We start from the raw sequence: 27,815 nt of genomic DNA, 5'->3' as shown, positions 1-27,815 counted from the left end.
GCACACACAGAAGGTGAGCTCAGATAGTGCTGCTAACACATGTATCAGACTTTTGGCTTGCATTTTAATTGAATTTTTGAGACTTTTCATGGGGCTTGTGCTCATTTGCGACTTTTTTTTACACCTAAAACTTTCTCCCATCAAAGTTCGCCATTGTCTAGTTTTTTGCAGTTATCGGGGCACATGTATCATATGTCTGGCTTTGTGACTTTTGAGACTTTTCTTGTCTTTCCTGCCGGTCAGATGTATCTTATTGGTTTTTCTTTATTGATACATGTGGCTTCTGGTCTGTAGTGAATTTGTGACTTTTTAAATAAATTTTAAAAAAGTCTCCAAAAGTCCTAAACAGTACTCCAGGTAATCTCTCCGACTGGTCAGGGGCAGCCGTAGATTTTCGCACAAATTTTGTGACTTTTTTGAGACTTTGATAAAAAATCACAACTTTCACATCTGGATTCAGGTGATGGGGGTTATTTATCATTATTTTTCTGCACTTTTACGGTGTAAAAAAGTCTCAAATTAGTTGCCTTGAGGTCTTTTGAGACTTTTCCCTGCTAAAAAGTCTCACATGACTATATATACATCTCTTCATTAATCTGGTGTAAACATAAAACTGCCGCTAGGGCAACACAGTGCAAAGCCAGAGTCATGACCTGAGACTTTTGCAAAAAGTCTCATAAAACGTCTCCAGTTACTCCAGCACCCTGCCGGTCTGTGTGCTGAGACTTTTTATGATTTTGAGACTTTTTTGGGACTTTTTGAAAATAAAATCACAAAAATAGACATAACATTATTTATTAAAGGAACAAGACCACTTTAATGAATGTGATGAGCAGCGAAGCTCCAAAAATAGACATAGAACTCTCCCAAGGAGCTGGTCTAATGATAAGTATCTCCCTCTGTGTGCGTTGCAGCAATTGCCAACCCAAATCCGGTGAGACCTGGGCAGCATCCGCAATTGCAGGTACTTACTTTTAGTGGATAAGACAATGGTGATTCCATAGCGGTCAGTCTGCTGTAAATGGATCCCTAGGGATCCCTACCAATGAGGGTCTAACTGCTGTGAACACAACGTATCTTGAGAACGGGCTTCCTGTTCTCTCTAATGGGTGGAGCGGCAGGACAAGCATGGATGCTGCTACTCTATTCAACATCAATATCACTACTAGAGATGAGCGAGAACTAAAATGCTCGGGTGCTCGTTATCGAGACGAACTTTTCCAGATGCTCGAGTGCTCGTCTCAAATAACGAGCCCCATTGAAGTCAATGGGAGACCTGAGCATTTTTCAAAGGGACCATGGTTTGGGAATAAAATGTGTTATTTAACTGAAAAAGAATGTCTTCTGATAAGTTGCAAACATCTGCAATCTATTCTTCACTGTTCCGCGCGTATATTATCTCCTGACAAGTTAGCAGATGTGAAGAACAGTGAAGAATAGAATAAAAACAGTGAACACAGTGAACACAGGATCATTTAAGTGAAAAACGCAGTGAAAAACACAGTGAAGAATAGATTGCAGATGTTCGGCTGTCCCGGGATCCGCTCCTCTTCTTCCACTGAAGTCTCCCCGATGTCTCCGTGCTGCTCCCCGATGTCTCCGTGCTGCTCCCCGATGCCTCTGCGCTGCTCCCCGATGCCTCTGCGCTGCTCCCCGATGCCTCTGCGCTGCTCCCCGATGCCTCTGCGCTGCTCCCATGGCTTGTTGAAGAAGCAGAGTCAGTGGGTAAGCACTGCCAAATTTGAGGCGAAAGTTCCTATTTTGTTACACTACATACTACTTTTTTTTACAATAGAACCTAAACAATATAGAAAAACCAGTAACTCATTTAATTAACCTGAACTGTTTTCCCTCTTTGTGTTTTTAGTGACAACTACTTTACCCGTGGCAATGGATTTTGGAGGGCCTGCATCAATGATACTTGTTTTTTGTGTGACGTGCCTTATTCTTCTCTTCATGTGGTCAGGGAACAGTCGACGGAAAAATATGCCTCCAGGACCAACGCCGCTCCCATTTTTAGGAAACGTCCTACAGCTTAACATGAAGGAACTGCCTCAATCATTAATAGAAGTAAGAATGTTTCACCTATAGCTGATTGTTTAGCAATAATTATACTGGATAGATGTGTAGCGACCTAGAGGGGGTAATAGTTGGGCAGTTGTTGGTGGCGGTAGCATTATTACCGGCTTGGCTTGGTGGGGGTGGCAGAATATCTTACATACACTTGCACATACATAGATGAACCTCACTTACATCCAAGTGTTGGTTGGTTACTCGGAACGCTGAATATAGTAGGAAGAGGATGATAGATGGATACAGGATATATGGAAATGGATATAGATATTAGATAGACAATAAGAAAGATGGTAGGGATAAACATATTTATCTTTCTCTTGATTTAGCTTGCTAAAACATATGGTGACGTATTCACATTTCACTTGGGCCCCAGGCCAGTGGTCGTCTTACATGGATGTGACACTGTTAAGGAGGCCTTGATTGACAATGCTCATGTCTTCAGCGATCGAGGGAAAGTGCCCTTTGCTGAGATTTTGTTTAAAGATTTTGGTAAGCACCACCTATGGGTCCTCCTTCCTTCGTCTCTAAAGTTATGAGAGCTATTGTTTCTTGGGATTCGTAGTCATAATCTCTTGTGTTAATAGGAATCATTTTAAGCAATGGAGAACGTTGGAAGCAACTTCGGAGATTTTCCCTCACCACCCTGAGAAATTTTGGAATGGGGAAAAGAAGTCTTGAGGAAATGATTCAACATGAAGCTCGATACCTAAGGGAGGAGTTTAATAAAAGGAAAGGTAAGAAGAAACATTTGGGATGTTTACGCCTCCAAAATATGACCTTATGAAAGCACCGACTGGACCCACTGTGCTTCACTACTGATTTGACTTTGGGCCACATACTAAGGATATTATACCCCCCCCCCCCACTATCACTGAAGTCTATTGTAGATGTTTGTAGATTATAAAACGTTTTATAATCTATATATGACTACGATTAACTTCAGTGAAAGAATGATGTGATATGTAGGACGTTCAACTACTCATATTTGTTACAGTGAATATCAGTATTGTCCCTGGATCTCAACGGCATCCGGGCATCTGGACTTCGCTGTGGAGAGACCACAAGGTCGCTTCATCTTGTGGTGGTCCTGTTGAGGACAGGAGTGGGCACAGACACAACAATGCATGACACCAAGGGATCATTCAAGACAATGGTCAAGGACAGTTCGTAGTTAGGGCAGGCAATGTACTTGCAATGTCACATAGCAGGGAGAGGTAGTATTGGATCAGAAACTAGGTGTTTACAGATATGGAGCATAGTCAAGAAACAAGATAAGGGTCAAAAAATGTGTTATTAGCAGAGTAAAGAATACCACAGCACAGGACAAGTGCTACTAGGAACCTAAGGTCAAGCATTGGGCAAGGGGGCAAGTTGGGTTGTATAGATTCAGACGAGCACACACAAACTGGTGCACACACTAGAGGCACAGAGAGCTTTTGCCCATACCCTATGAGCAGGGTGGGCTCCAGGTTTCAGTGGGCCCCTGTGTGACAGAACCTCTGTGGGCCTCTTTGCAGTGAACTCACCTGGCAGCATTTGGAATTCGTAAACTAAAAAAAGTTTCCTGTCCTAAAATATTCCCTAGTTTATCATACCAAACAGCCCCCTCATGGTTATTATTTATAAGCCCCCCTCATACTCTATGGATTCATTAGATACAGCCCCTCTTACCAACACGAATTCCTTATGTACAGCCTTATGTGGCCCCCCCCAGCAGCTGTGGTCCCCGGCACTTACCCAGGTATGCCCAGTGCTGGAGCTGGAGGAGAGGGAGCCTGGGAGCCTGGATGAAGAGGGGAGTAACAGGGGATCGTAGTCGAGGGACTTAACTCTAAACAACCTGCAACAGTAAATGTTTCAAGAAACAGGTGAGCATAGTAGTAAATTAAAAAAACAACTGCAGAATTGTGGTTTATTGTTTCTCTCCATCCAAAAATGGAATCAAATGTGTTTGCGTTTAGACTGAAATAGAAAAGGAAAAAGCTATACAAAAAGATTTTTTACAATGACCCCCCCCCCTCTCAATTACAAAAACAAGTAATAAGTTACAGTAAATATGTACCGTAAAAAGTGTTTAGCCAATGAAAAAACAAAGACCCCCATACAGTTACATAGAATTTAAAATCTGATATTACTTACCCGGTCCAGTCGCGATCCTGCGGCGTGTTGTCCGACAAGGATTGGGGTCTGCTGGGATTCACTAAGGTCGTGCGCCCGATATCCAGCAGGTGTCGCTGCTGCGCCGAACTCTGCCGGAGTTCACCTTCTTCCTGGTGCATGGTGCGTGATCTTGCGGCACAAATGATTTTTCCGAATCCGTCACATGCGCCAAAATCCCGGAGCAATTCGGCGCAAAGCGGAAATATTTCGGGAGACCCGATGAAAGCGCGGCGTTCAGACCCTTAGTAAATGAGCCCCTTTGGCTTGTAGGTGTAAGACTATAGTAGTAAGGCAGAACCCCCAAGCCACCTCCTCTGCCTCATTCCCTTTCATTCATCAGCTCTCTGTCTGTTCCCGGCCGGCTTCTCCTTAGACATGCAGGCAGGAAACTCCCCGGCTAGAGAGGGCTGAAGGGGAAGGAATCGGAGGAGGCAGTGGGTTGGTAGCAGTGGTGCCGGAGCCTTCAAGCTGGAGCTCCAGAGAGGTTCCTGTAAAATCCCTGCAAGTATGCCTAACACAATGGGGGTCATTTACTAAGGGCCCGAATCGTGTTTTTCCGGCGGGTCATGCAAATTTTTCCGTTTTGCGCCGATTCTCCCTGTATTGCCCCGGGATTTTGGTGCACGCGACCGGATTGTGGCGCATTGGCACCGGCATGCACGTGACGGAAATCGGGGGGTGTGGCCATATGAAAACCCGACGGATTCGGAAAAATCGCTGCATTTAAAAAAAAAAAAGTGTTGCTGGACACGCGCTTACCTGCACCCAGCCCGGCTTGGTGAAGTTCAGTGCATTCCAATGAACTTCAGCGCAGCAGCGACGTCGGAGGAACGTCGGAGGAACTACCTTAGTGAATCCCGGAAGAACCCGAATCCTCCGCAGAGAATGGGTAAGTAAATCTGCCCCAATTAACTTAGAATTCCTTAAAATTATTTAACAGTATTTTAGCTTTTGTGTGATGAAACACAATGCAAAAAAAGCTTCCTTCCATCAATAGAACAATAATTATTTCATGATTTCCAGGGATTCTTTGTGATCCAACCTACTTTTTGAGCTTGGCGGTTTCCAACATGATCTGTTCCATTGTTTTTGGTGAACGCTTTGAATATGAAGACAAGGAATTCCTCCGACTTCTCGCCTTGTTAAAAGAAAATTTCAGTTTAGTAAACTCCAAGTCTGGTCAGGTAAACGTTTCTCCGTTATATCTTTTCTTCCTGACATAATACATTGTAATATATTTCAGTTTCATTGTTTTTGAGGTGCAAAATGTGATGTTCAAAGACTACATCTGCATAACATACTGGGGCACTAAAAGTGCGTTGTCCGTGTACAATGTACCGTGCGGCGGTTCACTACGATCGTGCGCTCCATATCCTGCAGGTGTCGTTTCCCCGATTAGGTCAGATGGAGTTCACCATCTTTTTTGTGGTGCACCTTTAACATTGGGGGCAACACAATTTGCATGTTAAATTCGGCTCTTAGTCCAAGTAAGTCAGATAGTTTGATGACACGTCCCCTAATTTGTGTCGCATGGAGCAGCGCAGTCGTGCCACAATCCAAGCGCAGACAAAAGAGCAGCACAAAGCCCTTAGTAAATGTGCCCCAGAGTCTCTGAAAGAGGGCCAAGCTTCTTTAAAAATGCTTTTCCTTATGGCTCCAGTGTAGTTAAGTTACATTCAGGCTCCATCCATCTAAGCTGCAACTCATGAAGGTTTCATCAGCAGGAAGGGAGGAAATACACAGACTTGTACACACAGCCATATCCAGGGGCGGTTAAAGGCGGTGGCGGCCCCTGGGCAATAACTTAATTTAAAGACAAAGTGGTGGGGACCTATTTAAAGACAAAGTGGTGGGGGCCCCGGGGCGCACGCCCTGCTTGCCCACCCTACAATCCGGCCCCAGCAATATCAGATGTGGCGATTTAATTTACCCAGAATGTTCCTGTTGGGCCTAAGAACCCTCTGTCCTAATTCTGCAGCTGCATTAATTAGATTCCTCTCATTGAGACAACAGACAGGGACATGCAAGGGAGGAGAATACTCAATCCTGTCCGATTGAAACTATTCTGCAGTTTCTTCTACTCCTGCACTAATTGTCGAACCTGGACCGGTTCTCACCCCTCCCATCACACCAGATATCTCCAGAGCCTGCGGCTTCTTGATATACCCAGTGCTGTCTGACAAATCAATGGTTGAGTGGAGGGGGTGGAAGTGGGGAAAAAGGTCGCAATTTCAATCCATAAACTGTTGAACAAGCTCTGGTAAATCCCTCCTAAAGAATCTAGAAGGATGAATCCTGAAACATGGATTTTGGGAAGACTGTTGGGAACGGTTCTGGTTATATCTGGTGAAATCTTTAAGTATTTTCTTTTACTTTCTCAAAGCTAATTAACTCCTTCCCCAAACTCATGACAAAAATCCCTGGAAAACATCAGAAGATATTCAAAAATCTTGCAGATCTAAAATCATTTGTATTGGACAAAGTGAAGGAACATCAAGAGACACTTGACCAGAACTGTCCCAGAGATTATATAGATTGTTTCCTTATCAAGATGGAGGAGGTGAGAAAAATAGAATTATAAATTATCATTATATAATTATTCATTTGATATTATTAAAAGAGATATTAAAGGGGTTGAACACTAGATATCTTCCATGAGACATGTCTCTCTATGTACATGTGTCTTTGCGCCTTTGATACTTTTAGCCTTTCCTGGTTCTCATTTTGTTTACAACCCCACCAGAAAATAAAGTGAGCCCAAAACCAAATGGGATCAGATTCTGGACTATACCGTATGCGTCCCATTATTGTTGATAAGTGATTATTACTGGAATTACTTCTTTTATGCTTTTAAGCTCCTTCTTTATTTCCCAGGAGAAGGGAAACCCTAATACAGAATTCTTCTTTGACAACTTGTTTGTCTCGGTCTTGAACCTCTTCTTTGCTGGAACAGAAACAACAAGCACAACACTGAGACACAGCTTAAGACTCCTGCTGAAGTGTCCTGACGTACAAGGTACATATTAATAGCATTTTTATGTAGACAGATTAGTGAGAATTTTTTTTATGTATTAAGCACTTTAAGAGTTAGGCCAATGATAGGATACATCACATGTATCTGATCACTTCGTACTCTCCACTGTTTCTTCTTCACCTATTGACAAGACGTTGTCCTGCACACCAATGAATTTCTTAGGACTTCTAGGACGGCTTGCTGATGGCCTGTCCCAGAAGTAGTATTCAATAGGATAGTTTAGAGGTATTTGCAATGTGCCTTAAAGGGGTTTTGCCACGACGCAAGTTAGGCCCTATCCACAGGATAGGGTCTAACTTGCTGATCATTGGGAGTACCAGTGGTACCTCAGGTACCTCCATTGGACCCCTTGTTCCTCGCACAGATGAGTGGAGCAAATGGCTGTACCAAGCTCGGCAATCTCTGTCAGCTCCAGAGAGATGCGGGTCGTCAGCTCCAATACTCTTGAGGAGCAACGAGGCATCCGACAGAGCAACCAGAGACCCCATCAGACCCCTTGTTCTCGTGATCTGCAGAGGTCTCAACAGTGAGACCTCCACCGATCATCAAGTTAAGCCTACCCATAGGATAGGGCCTAACTTGCGTCGTGGCAAAACCCCTTTAAACGAAACCTGTCACCAGGGACCTCTTTTTCACATATTGCCCATTCCGCCTACATTGTCCATTTTCTGAGCATTTTTATTACAATATATTCACACAAAAGTATAGGGGGGCGTATATATGGCCGATGTATATATGGCGTATAGAGAAGAGCGAGCATACTCGCCCGAGCTTGATGCTCGTTCAAGTATTAGCGTACTCGTTGCTCGGACGAGTATTTCGCCTGCTTGAGAACGAGCTTTCACTTAAGGAGACACAGTGAAGAACAGTGAAGAACACAGTGAACACAGGATCATTTAAGGATCATTTAAGTGAAGAACACATTGCAGATGTTTCCATACATCTGCTAACTTATCAGAAGACATGAGTACAGAAAGGTGTTCTTCACAATAGTATGTGAAGAACAATGGGGGTCATTTACTAAGGGCCCGATTCGCGTTTTCCCGATGTGTTACCCGAATATTTCCGATTTGCGCCGATTTTCCCTGTATTGCCCCGGGATTTTGGCGCACGCGATCGGATTGTGGCGCATCGGTGCTGGCATGCACGCGAAGGAAATTGGGGGGCGTGGCCGAACGAAAACCCGACGGATTCGGAAAAACCGCCGCATTTAAAAAAAAAAAAAGTGTCGCAGGGCTCGCGCTTACCTTCACTAGGTATAGGCCGGTGAACTTGAGTGCATTCCGAGGAACTGCAGCGCAGCAGCTCCACCTGGTGGACGTCGGAGGAACTGCCATAATGAATCCCGGCCGGACCCGAATCCACCGCAGAGAACGCGCCGCTGGATCGCGAATGGACCGGGTAAGTAAATCTGCCCCAATATTGAAGTTCCACGAATATTCCATTGAATAAAAAAAATGAAGAAACACGACTGACTTCCTTATTTCTCAATAAAATGACACATTTTATTGGTCCCCTTGAAAAATGCTCGAGTCTCCCGTTGACTTCAATGGGGTTCATTATTCGAAACTAGCACTCGAGCATCGGGAAAAGTTTGACTCAAGTAACAAGCACTCGAGCATTTTAGTGCTCGCTTATCTCTAATGGTGTATATACATCCCTTATACACGGCAATGGGCTCACGGCTCCCTACGGCGGCACTGTACCGTTCCGTAGCCACAAGAAAGATAGGACATGTCCTATCTTTCCCCAAAATGACACTGCAGCCGTCTATCGCTTTGGAGAAGGGCGGGGAGGAGCAGCGCTTATCCCCTCCTCCTCTCCCCAGCACCGATGTATGCTGGCTATACTACAGTACGGCGAGCATACATCATATGAATGTAGCCTATTAGTGGGTCTTAACCTACCTGGTGTGGGCCTATGAGTTGCGTGCATGAAGCAGTAAACAGGATGAGGAAGTAAGAAGCCTCTGCAGGTTTTTTGTGAATTACAAATACCTGTGAATTCCACTGGGGAATTCTGGGAAATATGCAAATATGTTTTCCAGGATGTGACAAGAAAAACATTGCCTCTTGACTACATTGTAAGGCAGCCCCCATAACATTAAACATCACTTTTTTAGAAAACCTAATGATATGATGCGGGATAAAAAGCCAAACCCGTGTATCTATTCTACAAGGAATAGATTCTCAACTGTAGACAGCGCTGTTTCAATGGGGTTTCATCTCATCAGTACAGTGTAGGGAACTGGTTTAGCTCAGTGAGAGGCTTACAACTAGGTTCGGGAAGTAGGAAGACTCCTTATGGGAATTTGGAAGCTCTGTTTATAGTTCTCTATTATAACCTCTACTTCTACTCTAACTCTACTGGAATTCACTTCCTACATCTGGTACTAGAATCAAGCTTGTTGGGGAATGGATGATGCCTCCCTTCTGCCGGCTTTCAATCTGCGGTTTCAGTACCTTTGGAGGACTATCAAAGGTCCTGAAATGGCTCTTGTGTACATGTGTATTGAGAGGACAAACAGATATACAAGGATTTTATGGGTGAAAGTCCTTCTCAATGTAAAATTTTGGTTGGTGGTTTGGGTGGCCATGGGCCCCTTAGAAGGCTTGGGCCCTGGACTACAAGCCAACCTGCCTCTATATCAGTGATTTTCAACCTGTGTGCCGCGGCACACTAGTGTGCCGCGACACAAGGTTGAGTGTGCCGCGGGGGAAAGTTCCCCGAACTAAGCTGCCCCGGTGTCAAGCTGCCGCCGCGCCCCCGTATTTCTGCGCCCATACTTACCTCCAAGCCCCGCGTTGGCGATCCGCCCATCTTCTGTAGCTCCTGTACCGTGCGGCCCATGTCACGTGACTGACGCGACCTGACGTCAGGTCGCGTAAGTCACGTGACCAGAGGCGCGCGGTGCAGGAGCTACAGAAGGTGAGCGGATCGCCATTAGGAGTGAAGGTACGCGGAAGAAGACATCAAGGGTAAGTATATAGGGTTATCATTTGTATGGGGAAGGCAGCTAGGGTTTTTTTTTTTATTAGTAAAGGTAGGCTGGGGCTTTTTATTTGTTAAGGGAGGCCTCTAGGGCCTTTTAATTAGTAAAGGGGGGGCTCTAGGGCCTTTTAATTAGTAAAGGGGGGGCTCTAGGGCCTTTTAATTAGTAAGGGGGGGGGCTCTAGGGCCTTTTAATTAGTAAAGGGGGGGCTCTAGGGCCTTTTAACTAGTAAAGAGAGGCCGCTACGGACTCTTAATTAGTAAAGGGAGGCCGCTAGGGGCTCTTAATTTGTAAAGGGAGACCGCTAGGGTCTTTTAATTAGTAAAGGGAGGCCGCTAGAGGTTTTTATTAGTAAAGGGAGGCAGCTAGGGCCTTTTTATTAGTAAAGGGAGGCAGCTAGGGCCTTTTTATTAGTAAAGGGAGGCCGCTAGGGTCTTTTAATTAGTAAAGGGAGGCCGCTAGGGGCTTTTAATTAGTAAAGGGAGGCAGCTAGGGCCTTTTTATTAGTAAAGGGAGGCCGCTAGGGGCTCTTAATTTGTAAAGGGAGACCGCTAGGGTCTTTTAATTAGTAAAGGGAGGCCGCTAGAGGTTTTTATTAGTAAAGGGAGGCAGCTAGGGCCTTTTTATTAGTAAAGGGAGGCCGCTAGGGCCTTTTTATTAGTAAAGGGAGGCCGCTAGGGTCTTTTAATTAGTAAAGGGAGGCCGCTAGGGGCTTTTTATTAGTAAAGGGAGGCCGCTAGGGGCTTTTTATTAGTAAAGGGAGGCAGCTAGGGCCTTTTTATTAGTAAAGGGAGGCCGCTAGGGGCTTTTTATTAGTAAAGGGAGGCAGCTAGAGGTTTTTATTAGTAAAGGGAGGCCGCTAGGGGCTTTTAATTAGTAAAGGGAGGCCGCTAGGGGCTTTTAATTAGTAAAGGGAGGCCGCTAGGGGCTTTTTATTAGTAAAGGGAGGCCGCTAGGGGCTTTTTATTAGTAAAGGGAGGCCGCTAGGGGCTTTTTATTAGTAAAGGGAGGCCGCTAGGGGCTTTTTATTAGTAAAGGGAGGCCGCTAGGGGCTTTTTATTAGTAAAGGGAGGCCGCTAGGGCCTTTTTATTAGTAAAGGGAGGCCGCTAGGGGCTTTTTATTAGTAAAGGGAGGCCGCTAGGGGCTTTTGTATTAGTAAAGGGAGGCAGCTAGGGCCTTTTTATTAGTAAAGGGAGGCCGCTAGGGGCTTTTTATTAGTAAAGGGAGGCCGCTAGGGGCTTTTTATTAGTAAAGGGAGGCCGCTAGGGTCTTTTAATTAGTAAAGGGAGGCAGCTAGGGCCTTTTTATTAGTAAAGGGAGGCCGCTAGGGGCTTTTTATTAGTAAAGGGAGGCCGCTAGGGGCTTTTTATTAGTAAAGGGAGGCCGCTAGAGGTTTTTATTAGTAAAGGGAGGCCGCTAGGGGCTTTTTATTAGTAAAGGGAGGCCGCTAGGGGCTTTTTATTAGTAAAGGGAGGCCGCTAGGGGCTTTTTATTAGTAAAGGGAGGCAGCTAGGGGCTTTTTATTAGTAAAGGGAGGCAGCTAGGGGCTTTTTATTAGTAAAGGGAGGCCGCCAGGGGCTTTTTATTAGTAAAGGGAGGCCGCTAGGGGCTTTTTATTAGTAAAGGGAGGCCGCTAGAGGTTTTTATTAGTAAAGGGAGGCCGCTAGGGGCTTTTTATTAGTAAAGGGAGGCCGCTAGGGGCTTTTTATTAGTAAAGGGAGGCCGCTAGGGGCTTTTTATTAGTAAAGGGAGGCAGCTAGGGGCTTTTTATTAGTAAAGGGAGGCCGCTAGGGGCTTTTGATTAGTAAAGGGAGGCCGCTAGAGGTTTTTATTAGTAAAGGGAGGCAGCTAGGGCCTTTTTATTAGTAAAGGGAGACCTTTTATGACTGTTTTAGTGTCATTTTGTGCTATTTTGGTTGGTGGTGTGCCCCAGGATTTTCTAAGTATAAAAAGTGTGCCGCGGCTCAAAAAAGGTTGAAAATCACTGATCTAAATTATAATCCACTACTGGTCATAGCTAAAACACACCCGCATCAGTCCATAGCATGCAGTGTAATGCCGCAGGAGCTATATGTAGGGTCCTTCTTCACATTCATTTTGCTAATAAACACTTACACTGATTTCTTCCTTTACAGACAAAGTGCAGAAGGAAATTGATGCAGTGGTTGGTCCAGATCGTTGTCCGTCTATAGAGGATCGGAGCAAGATGCCATATACAGAAGCTGTGATTCATGAGATCCAGAGATACTCAGACATTGTCCCACTGGGTTTGCCTCATGCAACTACCGAGACCACCATCTTCCGAGGATACACGATCCCTAAGGTCTGAGGAAATGTTCACATTTATACTTTTAAGCAACAAGTCCTTCTTCTGTACTCAGGATCTTATCATTCTCCTTCCTTCCCTCTTTGTCTGCTTTTACTGAATTCCATTTTTTAGCAACCAAATATAAGGTTACTGAGGTTTCCCAGTGCATGTAAGTTCTATGGAGCAGGGAGGGGGTCAGTGAGTCACAGCAGCGAGGTCACCACCTACCTGCACCAAAAAGACTGCAAATTCATAGACAATGCAGAGATGAAAGCTGCTAGAAAGGCAAACAAGGAACAGACATGGACAAGGACGCCCACTCGTCTATTTTTTAATGGCCAAAGCTCTAACTTGTTATTGGGTTAGTGACATAAAAATACTCATTCTTAGAATACAAGCAGCTATTTACATTTTTTTTATATATATTTGGATATTTTTGAAAAAAGTAAAGATAGCTGTAACATCCATTCCTTGATCTTCCTGTGTCCGTGGATGGCAGATCAGGAGGCGCTGATTTTTGTTTGTGTGAACTGTGCGTGAACTGTGGTTAAGGTTTCTTCTGTGTTTGGGTTGATTGAGCCGCACCCTGTTCAATTCAGCTCTGTCCAGCAAAGGGTTACTAGTAGAGATGAGCGAACATACTCGTCCGAGCTTGATGCTCGTTTGAGCATTAGCGTACTCGAAACTGCTCGTTGCTTGGACGAATACTTTGCCCGCTCGAGAAAATGGCATCTCCCGACGTTCTGCTTTTTGGCGGCCAGAAACAGAGCCAATCACAAGCCAGGAGACTCTGCACTCCACCCAGCATAACGTGGTACCCTTACACGTCGATAGCAGTGGTTGGCTGGCCAGATCAGGTCACCCTGGAATAGACTAGCCCCTGCCCGCGCTGCTCGGATCATTCTGTGTCTGGATGCCGCTAGGGAGAGAGCTGCTGCTGGTCAGGGAAAGCGTTAGGCTGTTCTATTAGAATAGTGTTAGGCAGGAGTGATTCTACAAGAACCCAACAGCCCTTCTTAGGGCTACAATAACGTTATACTTTTTTTTTTTTTATTTGCTTGTGGCTGGGCTTGCTGGCACTTGTAGTGCAGCTAGTACCATATTGTGAGGAATTTGCAGGGGGACTTGCTACCGTTGTGTTTAGCTCTTAGTGACTTGCATATCCACCTCAAACACCGAAGTGGGACAATTTATTAGGGGTTTGATTAGAATTAGGCACAGTCTGCTGATGTATTTATTTTTTTACCTTTATTTCATTTTATAGCTCAAAGTCATCAGGCACAGCACAAAATCCAGTTGTGTGCTGTCAGTGTAGGTTAGAAACTAGCCATAGCAATAGGATAGCATCATTTTGTTAAAAAAAATAAATAAATAAACACAAAAAAAAAAAAATTAAAAGTTTACACTTTAATTTGGACAATGTTTAACCCGAGGGCTAGGGGTAGAGGACGAGGGCGTGGACGTGGGCGTCCAACTACTGCAGGGGTCAGAGGCCGTGGTCCTGGGCGGGGTGAGACACCACCTGCTGATGAGGGAGCAGGGGAACGCCGCAGAGCTACACTCCCTAGGTTCATCATGTCTCAAGTTACTGGGACTCGTGGTAGAGCACTGTTGAGGCCAGAACAGTGCGAAGAGGTGATGTCGTGGCTTGCGGACAATGCTTCTAGCCATTTGTCCACCAGTCAGTCTTCCACGCAGTCCACCCATGTCACCGAAATCAGCACTCCTCCAGCTCCTCCACCTCAGCCTCCTTCCCCCCAGTCTGCCCCCTCCCAGCAAAATTTGGCATTTGAACCGGCATACTCTGAGGAACTGTTTTCTGGACCCTTCCCACAGTCACAAACCACTTGTCCGGTTGCTGCTGAGCAATTTTCCGATGTCCAGGTTTTCCACCAGTCGCAGTCTGTGGGTGATGATGACATTATTCACGTAGTGGAAGAAGTGTGTAAAGAGGTGTCGGACGATGAGGAGACACGGCTCTCAGACAGTGGTGAAGTTGTTGTCAGGGCAGGAAGTCCGAGGGGGGAGCAGACTGAAGGATCGGAGGATGATGAGGTGACAGACCCAAGCTGGGTTGATAGGCCGGGTGAACACAGTGCTTCTGGGACGGAGGCGAGTCCTATAGCAGAACAGGTTGGAAGAGGCAGTGGTGGGGCCAGACGGAGAGGCAGGGCCAGAGCTGGTGCATCAGCGCCAAATGTTGCCAGTATGTCAAGCTCCCGTGGCGAGGGCTAGATTTTCAGAAGTCTGGAGGTTCTTTAAAGTAACACCGGATGACCGACGGACTGTGGTGTGCAACCTTTGCCAAACCAGGATCAGCAGGGGTTCCACCACTACTAGCTTAACTACCACCAGTATGCGCAGGCATCTGAATGCTAAACACCCCATTCAATGGCGCCAAGCCCGTTCACCTCCGGCCGGGCACACCACTGCTCCTTCCCCTGTGTCATCTGCTAGTCAGCCCCCTGCCCAGGACCCCGGCCCAAACACCTCCCGTGCGAAAACCCCATCTTCGCCTCCACGATCCTCCACAGCATCCACCAGCGTTCAGCTCTCCATACCCCAGACGCTGGAGCGCAAAAGGAGGTATAGCGCAACCGACCCACACGCCCAAGCCCTCAACGTCCACATCTCCAAGGTGCTTAGCCTGGAGATGCTGCCCTATAGGCTGGTAGAGACCGAGGCCTTTCGAAACCTCATGGCGGCGGCCGCCCCTCGGTGTTCGGTCCCCAGCCGCCACTACTTTTCCCGATGTGCCGTGCCAGCCCTGCACAAGCACGTGTCAGAGAACATCATCCGTGCCCTGACCAACGCCGTTTCTGACAAGGTCCACCTGACCACGGACACGTGGACGAGTGCTGCCGGGCAGGGCCACTATATATCACTGACGGCACATTGGGTTAACTTGGTGGAGGCTGGGACCGAGTCTGACCCTGGGGCTGGTCATATACTGCCGACGCAGAGGATTGCGGGGCCTACCTCGGTCCAGTTCTCAAAGGCCTACTATGCCTCCTCCTCCTCTCACCCCTCCTCCACCTCCTCCACTGAATTACCATCCGTGGGCATGGCGCCATCAGTCGGTAGCTCTAGGCACAGCAGCAGTGCCATCGCTAAGCGACAGCAGGCGGTGCTCAAACTGCTGAGCCTAGGCGATAAAAGGCACACCGCCCAAGAGTTATTACAGGGCATCACGGCGCAGACTGATCTGTGGCTGGCACCGCTGAACCTGAAGCCAGGCATGGTTGTGTGTGACAACGGCCGTAACCTGGTGGCAGCTCTGCAACTCAGCACACTGACACATGTGCCATGCCTGGCCCATGTGTTAAATCTCATAGTTCAACGTTTCCTCAAGACATACCCCAATCTGTCTGTTTTGCTCACGAAGGTGCGTCGCATCTGTGCGCATTTCAGGAAGTCCAGCACAGATGCTGCCACTCTCAGGGCAGCGCAGCGCCACCTCCAACTGCCCGCTCACCGACTGTTGTGCGACGTGCCCACGAGGTGGAATTCAACACTAACCATGTTATCCAGAGTTTACCAGCAGCGCAGAGAGATTGTAGACTGCCAGATGTCAGCTTCCACCAGAACTGGTAGTCAGGTCAGTCAGCTTCCTCAAGTCTACAATGAGGAGTGGACGTGGATGTCTGATATCTGTCAGGTGCTGAGTAACTTTGAGGAGTCAACACAGATGGTCAGTGGTGATGCCGCCATCATCAGCCTCACCATCCCGCTGCTTGGCCTGTTGAAAAACTCTCTGGTCAGCATGAAGTCGGAAGCTTTGCGCTCGTCACAAGAGACGGGGGAAGAAGATTCCCTTGTTGATAGCCAAAGCACCCTTAGGTCTGTTTCTCAGCGCATATCGGAGGAGGTGGAGGAGGATGAGGAGGAAGAGGAGGAGAATGTTGGCGAGACAGAAGAGGGGACCATTGTTCAGTCCTTCACTGTTCAGCGTGTATGGGCAGAAGAAGAGGAGTTGGAGGAGGAGGAAATGGGCAGTCAGGCCAGTGAGGGGAGTGAATTCTTGCGCGTTGGGACTCTGGCGCATATGGTAGATTTCATGCTAAGCTGCCTATCCCGTGACCCTCGCATTCAAAGAATTTATTCCAGCACCGATTACTGGGTATTCACTCTCCTGGACCCACGGTACAAGCAAAATCTTTCCACTCTCATCCCTGGAGAGGAAAGGAGTGTGAGAATGCATGAATACCAGCAGGCCCTGGTGCACAAGCTGAAACAGTATTTCCCTTCTGACAGCGCTAGCGGCAGTGGGCGTACTTCTGCGGGACAAGTAGCGAGGGAGAGTAGGCGAGCAGGCAGCTTGTCCAGCACTGGCAGGGGTACGCTTTACAAGGCCTTTGCCAGTTTTATGGCACCCCAGCAAGACACTGTCACCTGTCCCCAGTCTCGGCAGAGTAGGGCTGATCTTTACAGAAAGATGGTGAGGGAGTACGTAGCTGACCATACCATCGTCCTAAATGATCACACAGCTCCCTACAACTACTGGGTTTCAAAGCTGGACATGTGGCACGAACTGGCGCTGTACACCTTGGAGGTTCTTGCCTGCCCTGCCGTGGGCTGGTGGCATCATCACCGATAAGCGTACACGCCTGTCGACTGACAGCGCTGACAGGCTGATGCTTATCAAGATGAATAAAGCCTGGATTTCTCTGGATTTTCATTCTCCACCAGGTGAAAGAAGCTCAACCTGAATAATGTATACACTCCTCCTCCTCCTCCTCATTGTCCTCCTTCTCCTCCTCTTTGTACACTAAAGCATAGGAAACTGGCTATTTTTTGCCAGGGCCAACTGGCTTTAGCTATAGTACTCTATGTATTTAATTTTTCTGGAGGGCCACCTACCCGGTCCTCTGTTTTAAGCAATTTTTGGGAGTGCCACATACAGGCACTCAATCTATTTAATTTTTCTGGAGGACCACCTACCTGCTCCTCTGGTTTGAAAACTTTTTTGGGCTGCCACATACAGGCACTCAATTTTTTAAATTTTTCTGGAGGACCACCTACCTGCTCCTCTGGTTTGAAAACTTTTTTCGACTGCCACATACAGGCACTCCATCTATTTAATTTTTCTGGCGGACCACCTACCTGCTCCTCTGGTTTGAAAACTTTTTTGGACTGCCACATACAGGCACTCAATTTATTTAATTTTTCTGGAGGACCACCTACCTGCTCCTCTGGTTTGAAAACTTTTTTGGACTGCCACATACAGGCACTATCCAAATTAAATTGTCTCCATAGCAGCCTCCACATGTCGTCTTTTTAGCTGGCTCCACACGTTGTCTCCATTGCTACCTCCCCATGTCATCGCCATAGCTGCCTCCAAAAGTCGTCCATATAGCTGCCTCCATACATGGTCCCCTTATCAAACGAGCTGTGTCAGGCAGAATTTTGGGTTGTTTTCATGGATTCCACATCAAACTTGTTAACTTTGTCGCCACCCTGCTGTGTAATCCACAAAATATACTGGCAAACTTTTATCATTTACCGATATTATTTCAGCGCTTCTTGCGCATCTGTTTACATTCCCCTCACCCGCCATATCCTAAACTTATAAGAACGCTACTACACTTGATCTTATACAAAAGGTTCTTAGAAGTGCTGTTTGGGGAGTAGCCTAGAGACAGGGGCTTGGATTGGCGAAAGCTCGCCTGGAAGCGGAGCGCCAGCTCCATCCCAAGATCCAACTAACATAGTTTTAACTGCAGCACCTTTAATCTACTACTAGTTCACTGCCTCCATACATGGTCCCCTTATCAAACGAGCTGTGTCAGGCAGAATTTTCAGGTGTTTCACCAGATACATAGTGGAACGCGGCCCATCTGTCGCCGCCATGCTGGAGACCTGAAGTTGCAATCATAGCAGCGCAATATGGATGCCCCATACTGTCGCTCTTAATCATGGAACCATTTCCCGAAAAACAATTAAAAATAGAACCACTATGCTATTCCATTATTCCTAGGTGAAATATTCAAACGACCCGGCCTGCTTTGAAAATTATAATTTTTTCAAAGTAAACGCTTCTGGCCCCCAGGCCCATTTTGGGTGGGGAGGAGCCGAGAGACAGGGGCTTGGACAGGCAAAAGCTCGCCTGGCAGCGGACCGCCAGCTCCATCCCAAGATTAGGCAGCCTCAGAGGCATCCATGCATGCTGCCCCTGCTGTTTCCTGTCCATTTCGCCTTCACGATCCTCCACAGCGTCCACCAATGTCTCCATGTGCAACTTTCAACTGTCTATACCACAGATGCTGGAGCACGAGAGGATATGCAGCACATCATCCCCTTATCAAACGAGCTGTGTCAGGCAGAATTTTCAGGTGTTTCACCAGATACATAGTGGAACTCGGCCCATCTGTCACCATGCTGGAGACCTGAAGTTGCAATCATAGCAGCGCAATATGAATGCCCCATACTGTCGCTCTTAATCATGGAAGTCGTCTCCATGGCTGCCTCCACATGTCATCCCCTTATCAAAACAGCTGTGTCAAGCTCATTTTTCGGGTGTTTCACCAGATACGTTATGGATAGAGATGAGCGAACATACTCGTCCGAGCTTGATGCTCGTTCGAGCATTAGCGTACTCGAAACTGCTCATTGCTCGGACGAATACTTTGCCCGCACGAGAAAATGGCAGCTCCCGCCGTTTTGCTTTTTGGCGGCCAGAAACAGAGCCAATCACAAGCCAGGAGACTCTGTACTCCACCCAGCATGACGTGGTACCCTTACACTTCGATAGCAGTGGTTGGCTGGCCAGATCAGGTGACCCTGGAATAGACTAGCCCCTGCCTGCGCTGCTCGGATCATTCTGTGTCTGGATGCCGCTAGGGAGAGAGCTGCTGCTGGTCAGGGAAAGCGTTAGGCTGTTCTATTAGAATAGTGTTAGGCAGGAGTGATTCTACAAGAACCCAACAGCCCTTCTTAGGGCTACAATAACGTTATACTTTTTTTTTTTTTTAATTTGCAGCTAGTACCATATTGTGAGGAATTTGCAGGGGGACTTGCTACTGTTGTGTTTAGCTCTTAGTGACACACATATCCACCTCAAACACCAAAGTGGGAAAATTTATTAGGGGTTTGATTTCAATTAGGCACAGTCTGCCATTTACTTTTTATTTTACGTTTATTTTTTCATAACTCAGCGTCATCTCATCTGGCATAGTAGTGTGCTTTCATACTTGGCTAGAAAATAGCCAAAGGAGAATCCAAACGGCTTACTTACGCCTACAATAGCGTTATATATATTTTATTTCTGGTTGATCTGCTGGTGGCTGTACTTGCTGCAGTGCATCTACTACCAAATTGTGAGGAATTTGTAGTGAGACTTGCGACCTTTGTGTTTAGCGCTTAGTGACGCACATATCCATCGCAAAGACCGAAGTGGGAAAATTTATTAGGGGTTTGATTTCAATTAGGCACAGTCTGCCATTTCCTTTTTATTTTACGTTTATTTTTTCATAACTTAGCGTCATCTCATCTGGCATAGCAGTGTGCTTTCATACTTGGCTAGAAAATAGCCATAGCAATAGGATAGCATCGTTTGGTTTTAAAAACTAAAAAACACAAAAAAAAAAAAAAACACAAAAAAACACAAAAAAAAGTTAAAAAAAAATTAAAGTTATAACTTTCATTTTCAAAATGTTTAACCCGAGGGCTAGGGGTAGAGGACGAGGGCGGGGACGTGGGCGTCCAACTACTGCAGGGGTCAGAGGCCGTGGTCCTGGGCGGGGTGAGACACCACCTGCTGATGAGGGAGCAGGGGAACGCCGCAGAGCTACACTCCCTAGGTTCATGTCTGAAGTTACTGGGACTCGTGGTAGAGCACTGTTGAGGCCAGAACAGTGCGAACAGGTGATGTCGTCGATGTCACCGAAATTGGCACTCCTCCAGCTCCTGCACCTCAGCCTCCCCCCCCCCAGTCTGCCCCCTCCCAGGAAAATTTGGCATTTGAACCGGCATACTCTGAGAAACTGTTTTCTGGACCCTTCCCACAGTCACAAACCACTTGTCCGATGCCCAGGTTTTCCACCAGTCGCAGTCTGTGGGTGATGATGACCTTCTTGACGTAGTGGAAGAAGTGTGTAAAGAGGTGTCCGACGATGAGGAGACACGGTTGTCAGATAGTGCTGAAGTTGTTGTCAGGGCAGGAAGTCCGAGGGGGGAGCAGACTGAGGGATCGGAGGATGATGAGGTGACAGACCCAAGCTGGGTTGAGAGGCCGGGTGAACACAGTGCTTCTGAGACGGAGGAGAGTCCTCGACCAGAACAGGTTGGAAGAGGCAGTGGTGGGGCCAGACGGAGAGGCAGGGCCAGAGCAGGTGCATCAGCGCCAAATGTGTCACGTAGTGAAGCTCCCGTGGCGAGGGCTCCCGCGGCGAGGGCTAGATTTTCAGAAGTCTGGAGGTTCTTTAAGGAAACACCGGATGACCGACGGACTGTGGTATGCAACCTTTGCCAAACCAGGATCAGCAGGGGTTCCACCACTACTTTTCCCGATGTGCCGTCCCAGCCCTGCACCAGCACGTGTCAGACAACATCATCCGTGCCCTGACCAACGCCGTTTCTGACAAGGTCCCTCTGACCACGGACACGTGGACGAGTGCTGCCGGGCAGGGCCACTATATATCGCTGACGGCACATTGGGTTAACTTGGTGGAGGCTGGGACCGAGTCTGACCCTGCGGCTGGTCATATACTGCCGGCGCCGAGGATTGCGGGGCCTACCTCGGTCCAGGTCTTTCAGGCCTACTATGCCTCCTCCTCCTCCCACCCCTCCTCCACCTCCTCCTCCGAACTACCATCCTTGGGCATGGCGCCATCAGTCGCTAGCTCTAGGCACAGCAGCAGTGCCGTCGCTAAGCGACAGCAGGCAGTGCTCAAACTGCTGAGCCTAGGCGATAAAAGGCACACCGCCCAAGAACTATTACAGGGCATCACGGCGCAGACTGATCTGTGGCTGGCACCGCTGAACCTGAAGCCAGGCATGGTTGTGTGTGACAACGGCCGTAACCTGGTGGCGGCTCTGCAACTCGGCAGACTGACACATGTGCCATGCCTGGCCCATGTGTTAAATCTGATAATTCAGCGTTTCCTCAAGACATACCCCAATCTGTCGGGGGAAGAAGATTCCCTTGTTGATAGCCAAAGCACCCTTAGGTCTGTTTCTCAGCGCATATCGGAGGAGGTGGAGGAGGATGAGGAGGAAGAGGAGGAGAATGTTGGCGAGACACAAGAGGGGACCATTGTTCAGTCCTTCACTGTTCAGCGTGTATGGGCAGAAGAAGAGGAGTTGGAGGAGTTGGAGGAGGAGGAAATGGACAGTCAGGCCAGTGAGGGGAGTGAATTCTTACGCGTTGGTACTCTGGCGCATATGGCAGATTTCATGCTAGGCTGCCTATCCCGTGACCCTCGCGTTCAAAGAATTTATTCCAGCACCGATTACTGGGTATTCACTCTCCTGGACCCACGGTACAAGCAAAATCTTTCCACTCTCATTCCTGGAGAGGAAAGGAGTGTGAGAATGCATGAATACCAGCAGGCCCTGTTGCACAAGCTGAAACAGTATTTCCCTTCTGACAGCGCTAGCGGCAGAGGGCGTAGTTCTGCGGGACAAGTAGCGAGGGAGAGTAGGTGAGCAGGCAGCTTGTCCAGCACTGACAAGGGTACGCTTTACAAGGCTTTTGCCAGCTTTATGTCACCCCAGCAAGACACTGTCACCTGTCCCCAGTCTCGGCAGAGTAGGGCTGATCTTTACAGAAAGATGGTGAGGGAGTACGTAGTTGACCATACCATCGTCCTAAATGATCACACAGCTCCCTACAACTACTGGGTTTCAAAGCTGGACATGTGGCACGAACTGGCGCTGTACGCCTTGGAGGTTCTTGCCTGCCCTGCCGCTAGCGTGTTGTCCGAGCGGGTTTTCAGTGCAGCTGGTGGCATCTTCACCGATAAGCGTACACGCCTGTCGACTGACAGCGCTGACAGGCTGACGCTTATTAAGATGAATAAAGCCTGGATTTCTCATAATTTCCAATCTCCACCAGGTGAAGGAAGCTCAACCTGAATAATTTATGCACTCCTCCTCCTCCTCATTTTCCTCCTTCTCCTCCTCTTTGTACACTAAAGCAGAGGAAACTGGCTATTTTTTGACAGGGCCCACTGGCTCTAGCTATAGTACTTTATGCATTTAATTTTTCTGGAGGGCCACCTACCCGGTCCTCTGTTTTAAACAATTTTTGGGAGTGCCACATACAGGCACTCAATCTATTCAATTTTTCTGGAGGGCCACCTACCTGCTCCTCTGGTTTGAAAACTTTTTTGGACTGCCACATACAGGCACTCAATCTATTCCATTTTTCTGGAGGGCCACCTACCTGCTCCTCTGGTTTGAAAACTTTTTTGGACTGCCACATACAGGCACTCAATCTATTTCATTTTTCTGGAGGGCCACCTACCTGCTCCTCTGGTTTGAAAACTTTTTTGGACTGCCACATACAGGCACTATCCAAATTAAATTGTCTCCATGGCAGCCTCCATCTGTTGTCTCCATTGCTACCTCCAAAAGTCGTCCATATAGCTGCCTCCATACATCGTCCCCTTATCAAACGAGGTGTGTCAGGCAGAAATTTGGGTTGTTTTCATGGATTCCACATCAAAGTTGTTAACTTTGTCGCCACCCTGCTGTGTTATCCACAAAATATGCTGGCAAACTTTTACCATTTACGGATATTATTTCAGCGCTTCTTGCGCATCTGTTTACATTCCCCTCGGCCGCCATATACCAAACTTATAAGAACGCTACTACACTTAACTTGGTGCAGGCTGGGACCGAGTCTGACCCTGGGGCTGGTCATATACTGCCGACGCAGAGGATTGCGGGGCCTACCTCGGTCCAGGTCTCAAAGGCCTACTATACCTCCTCCTCCTCCCACCCCTCCTCCACCTCCTCCTCCTCCGAATTACCATCCGTGGGCATGGCGCCATCAGTCGGTAGCTCTAGGCACAGCAGCAGTGCCGTCGCTAAGCGACAGCAGGCGGTGCTCAAACTGCTGAGCCTAGGCGATAAAAGGCACACCGCCCAAGAGCTATTACAGGGCATTCCACATCAAACTTGTTAACTTTGTTGCCACCCTGCTGTGTAATCCACAAAATATACTGGCAAACTTTTATCATTTACCAATATTATTTCAGCGCTTCTTGCGGATCTGTTTACATTCCCCTCACCCGCCATATCCTAAACTTATAAGAACACTACTACACTTGATCTTATACAAAAGGTTCTTAGAAGTGCTGTTTGGGGAGTAGCCTAGAGACAGGGGCTTGGATTGGCGAAAGCCCGCCTGGCAGCGGAGCGCCAGCTCCATGTCAAGATCCAACTAACATAGTTTTAACTGCAGCACCTTTAATCTACTACTAGTTCACTGCCTCCATACATGGTCCCCTTATCAAACGAGCTGTGTCAGGCAGAATTTTGAGTTGTTTTCATGGCTTCCACATCAAACTTGTTAACTTTGTCGACACCCTGCTGTGTAATCCACAAAATATACTGGCAAACTTTTATCATGTACCGATATTATTTGAGCGCTTCTTGCTCACCTCCTTTGGTTCCTCTCTGCCACCCATTGGTTTGAAGCCTGAGTCCATTTAGGGTATGTCGCCATGCCACTCTCTAGCCTGCCGCTGCTGCCGCTGCCTCTGCATGCCGTCCCCTATAGTGTCAGGGTCAATTATTGGATGTTTTAGATGCTATCTAGCCTCATTCGGTCACTCTGTCATGGCCATGCTGTTGCCCATAATTTTGGCATAATGGTATGATTAAGCAGCCTCAGAGGCATCCATGCATGCTGCCCCTGCTGTTTCCTGTCCATTTCCTTGGTGTTTCCATCCTTTTCTGAGGTTTCCAGGTGTTTGGCCAAGCTTCCCTGTGCAGAGCCTTGGTCCCCTTGAAAAATGCTCGAGTCTCCCATTGACTTCAATGGGGTTCGTTATTCGAGACGAGCACTCGAGCATCGGGAAAAGTTTGTCTCGAATAACGAGTACCCGAGCATTTTAGTGCTCGCTCATCTCTAGTTACTAGCGAGATAGGCAGGTGCTCTAGTCTGAAGCTTGAGCTGCCTTATATACCTGACCAGTTCCATCACACCTTGCTGGTTATAGTACTCTATCTTAGCTCTGTATCTTGTCTGTGTTATTATGCTATTGCTAGACTATTGTACCTTTGTTGTACCTTCGACTATCCCTCTTGGACTCGGATTCTGTACTGTGCCTGCTATCTTGTTGTGACCTGGACCGCTCGTAATTCTTGTGTGTTATATGTTGGGTTGTCTTGTTTTGTATCTGCACGGTGGCTTAGAGAGGGACTGTCTCCATGGTTGTCCCATATCGACTTAGGATACGAAAGGAAAGTAGGAAGGTGACAGCTTTTGGGAGCTAAACTTAGGGCTCACTGTTCTCCCTGTTCCACCCTCCGTACACTACAATTCTGAGATAAAGTGAAGCACATGTTTTAAGTCTTTCTTTGTGCGCCTGCTTTTTTTTTCTTGTTTGGCGCTTCTGCAGGTCGGTTGTTTCCTAATGGTTTTTCCTTTATAATACATGTGGCATTTGAGGAGTTTAGTGAATTCGCGAGTTTGTTGCCAAAAGTCACAAAAAGTTGCAAACAGCTGTAAGCAATTTCTTACTTCTGGTGTGGAGCAGGTGCAGTTCTGTGCTAAAATTTCCAACTTTTTGCATCTTTGTAAAAATGTCACAGCTTTCACACTCTAAAGCGTGATTTGCTCAAAAGAAATTTCAAAAGTGGACAAGTGTCATTTGTAAATGAAGAAAAAGCCAAGGAAAAATTAGATACACGTGGCCTAATGTGTACAGTCTTGAGATAAATAGTTTAATACTCTGCTCCTTTCACAAGCTGTAACATTTTTTGCTTACAAAGTTATATGAGGGTGTGTTATGTGTGAGACAAATTGGGGGTCATTTACTAAGGGCCCGATTCGCGTTTTCCCGACGCGTTACCCGAATATTTCCGATTTGCGCCGATTTCCCCTGAATTGCCCCGGGATTTTGGCGCATGCGATCGGATTGTGGTGCATCGGCGCTGGCATGCACACGACGGAAATCGGGGGGCGTGGCCGAACGAAAACCCAACGGATTCGGAAAAAGCGCCGAATTTAAAAAAAAATCTGTCGCGGAGCTTGCACTTACCTTCACTCAGCCCGGCTCAGTGAACTCCAGTGCGTTCCAATGCTTTTCAGCGCAGCAGCGCCACCTGGTGGACGGCGGAGGAACTACCTTAATGAATCCCGGCCGGACCCGAATCCAGCGCAGAGAACGTGCCGGATCGCAAATGGACCGGGTAAGTAAATCTGCCCCATTGTGTTTTCTAGTGGAACAATTTCATATTCTGTGCCATGTACTGGGAAGCTGGAAAAAAATCCAAACGTGATTGGATCAGTTGTGCCATATTCTGATCAGCTTTTTTTTCAAAACTTTCAATGTGCAGTTGAGACTGTATGACCTTTTTTTCCTAAAATAACAATAAACTTTATTAAGGGGAACAGGGAGATACAAGGTACACATTGAATAATGCATATAAGGATTGGTCTTGCAGGACCCGATATAGAGGGACCAAAAAAGGAGCATGAGTCCAAAATGAGCAGACATAGACCATAACAAACAGAGACATACTCAAGTATAAGCTAAGATTCTTTTTAGATTTTTGAAAAAGCCACACTCGGTTTATACAAGGGTATATAAAAAAATAAAAGTTAGTTCTCATCCTCTGGCGCTGACTCCCTGTGTCCTCTTTATCGCCTCATCGGGTTCCTGCTTAATGATCTCCGTCAGCTCCATAGAGATGAATGGAGCGGAACGGTCATGCGCAGCTGTCTGCTCCATTACTCTCCCAGAGCGACGAGGGGTCCGACTGAGGTATCTGGGACCCCATCGGACCCCTCATTTTCATAATCTGTAGGAGTCTCAGCACTGAGGCCCCACCGATCAGCAAGTATCCTGTGGATGATTCGTGGGAAAACCCCTTTAACATAATGTCCCCTTGAGATAACAAAATACACTTAGTGGTTACACATTTCTGCTGATCTTCTTATTGTGTGTTTTCTTTCATTATTACTTTTTAGGGTACCACAGTGTTCCCTTTTCTAACCTCAGTACTGAAAGACCCCAAATACTTCAAAAACCCCCAAAAATTTGACCCAGGGCATTTTTTGAATGAAAAGGGAGAATTTCAGAAGAGCGAAGCTTTCTTACCGTTTTCAACAGGTATCATTCAGGAATTCATACAGAAAATATTATTCAATTTTCTCTTTCAATATTTGTTCTTTAGGACAATGATCTGATTTTGCCTTTTTCTGTAGGACGGAGGATCTGCCTGGGAGAAGGAATGGCAAAAATGGAGATCTTTCTGTTTCTCACCTTCATACTGCAGAATTTTAAGTTGGAATCAGACGAGGACCCTTCAGACATTGACATTACTCCTCTTCCTTTTAAGTTACGTTTTGTCCCTCGACAATAGATATAGAAGACAAAGAGTTAATAAAATGGCCCCTTGTTTTATGATTTATAGGACATATAAGGTAGAGTGTTCCGGACACATCTCATGAAAGTATTTTATGCCGTCTGTTCGGAACCCAGAGGCCAATGATGTGTCAATGAGTTGGTAGGTGGAACATGTAGATAATAACTGATGTCATCACTTAGAAGCTGTAGGAGATGGGGCCATCTGTTAAATAGAAGGATATTTTTGGCCCTATTTTTTTAAAAGCTGCTACACAGAAAATAATGAACGTTAGTAGTTAGTAGGGTTGCACAATGCATCAAAATTTCAGGGCTCTTTTGATACCATCCCCCTGCAAAGGGTTAAATATTGGGATTATAGAAATTGAATTACCAAAATAAAAGAACGTACTGTACTGTAGGCATAACTTTTTAAATGTTGCTAAAAACGCAATTCAAACATAGCAGGGAGGTGTATTCCACAGTATGAATAAGTGTCCCTGGTTTACCCATTCTTGATTTTGATGGGAGATTTCCTTTAAGGTCCAAAAAAGCACCACCTGTTATTGAGTGTCCCCTCCCTTTCCTCTTTCCCTCCTTATTGAGGGTACCCTCCCTTTCCTCTTTCCCTCCTTATTGAGTGTCCCCTCCCTTTCCTCTTTCCCTCCTTATTGAGTGTACCCTCCCTTTTCTCTTTCCATCCTTATTGAGGGTACCCTCCCTTT

At 46.9% G+C, this 27,815-nt stretch overlaps 1 protein-coding gene across 1 annotated transcript; it reads left to right on the top strand.

Annotated features, from left to right (window-relative positions):
* Nucleotides 1-1,871: 1,871 nt before the first annotated feature.
* On the top strand, nt 1,872-27,157 carry LOC140077758 (cytochrome P450 2C19-like). The gene is made up of 9 exons (XM_072125200.1): nt 1,872-2,070; nt 2,403-2,565; nt 2,661-2,810; nt 5,260-5,420; nt 6,620-6,796; nt 7,111-7,252; nt 12,399-12,586; nt 26,715-26,856; nt 26,952-27,157. The coding sequence occupies exons 1-9, from the start codon at nt 1,891-1,893 to the stop codon at nt 27,107-27,109; spliced, it is 1,461 nt and encodes a 486-aa protein (XP_071981301.1). The 5' UTR covers nt 1,872-1,890; the 3' UTR covers nt 27,110-27,157.
* The last annotated feature ends 658 nt before the right edge of the window (nt 27,158-27,815 follow it).

This window comes from Engystomops pustulosus, chromosome 9 (assembly GCF_040894005.1).
Source record: "Engystomops pustulosus chromosome 9, aEngPut4.maternal, whole genome shotgun sequence".
NCBI lineage: Eukaryota > Metazoa > Chordata > Amphibia > Anura > Leptodactylidae > Engystomops > Engystomops pustulosus.
This window is presented reverse-complemented; position numbering and strand designations above follow the sequence as displayed.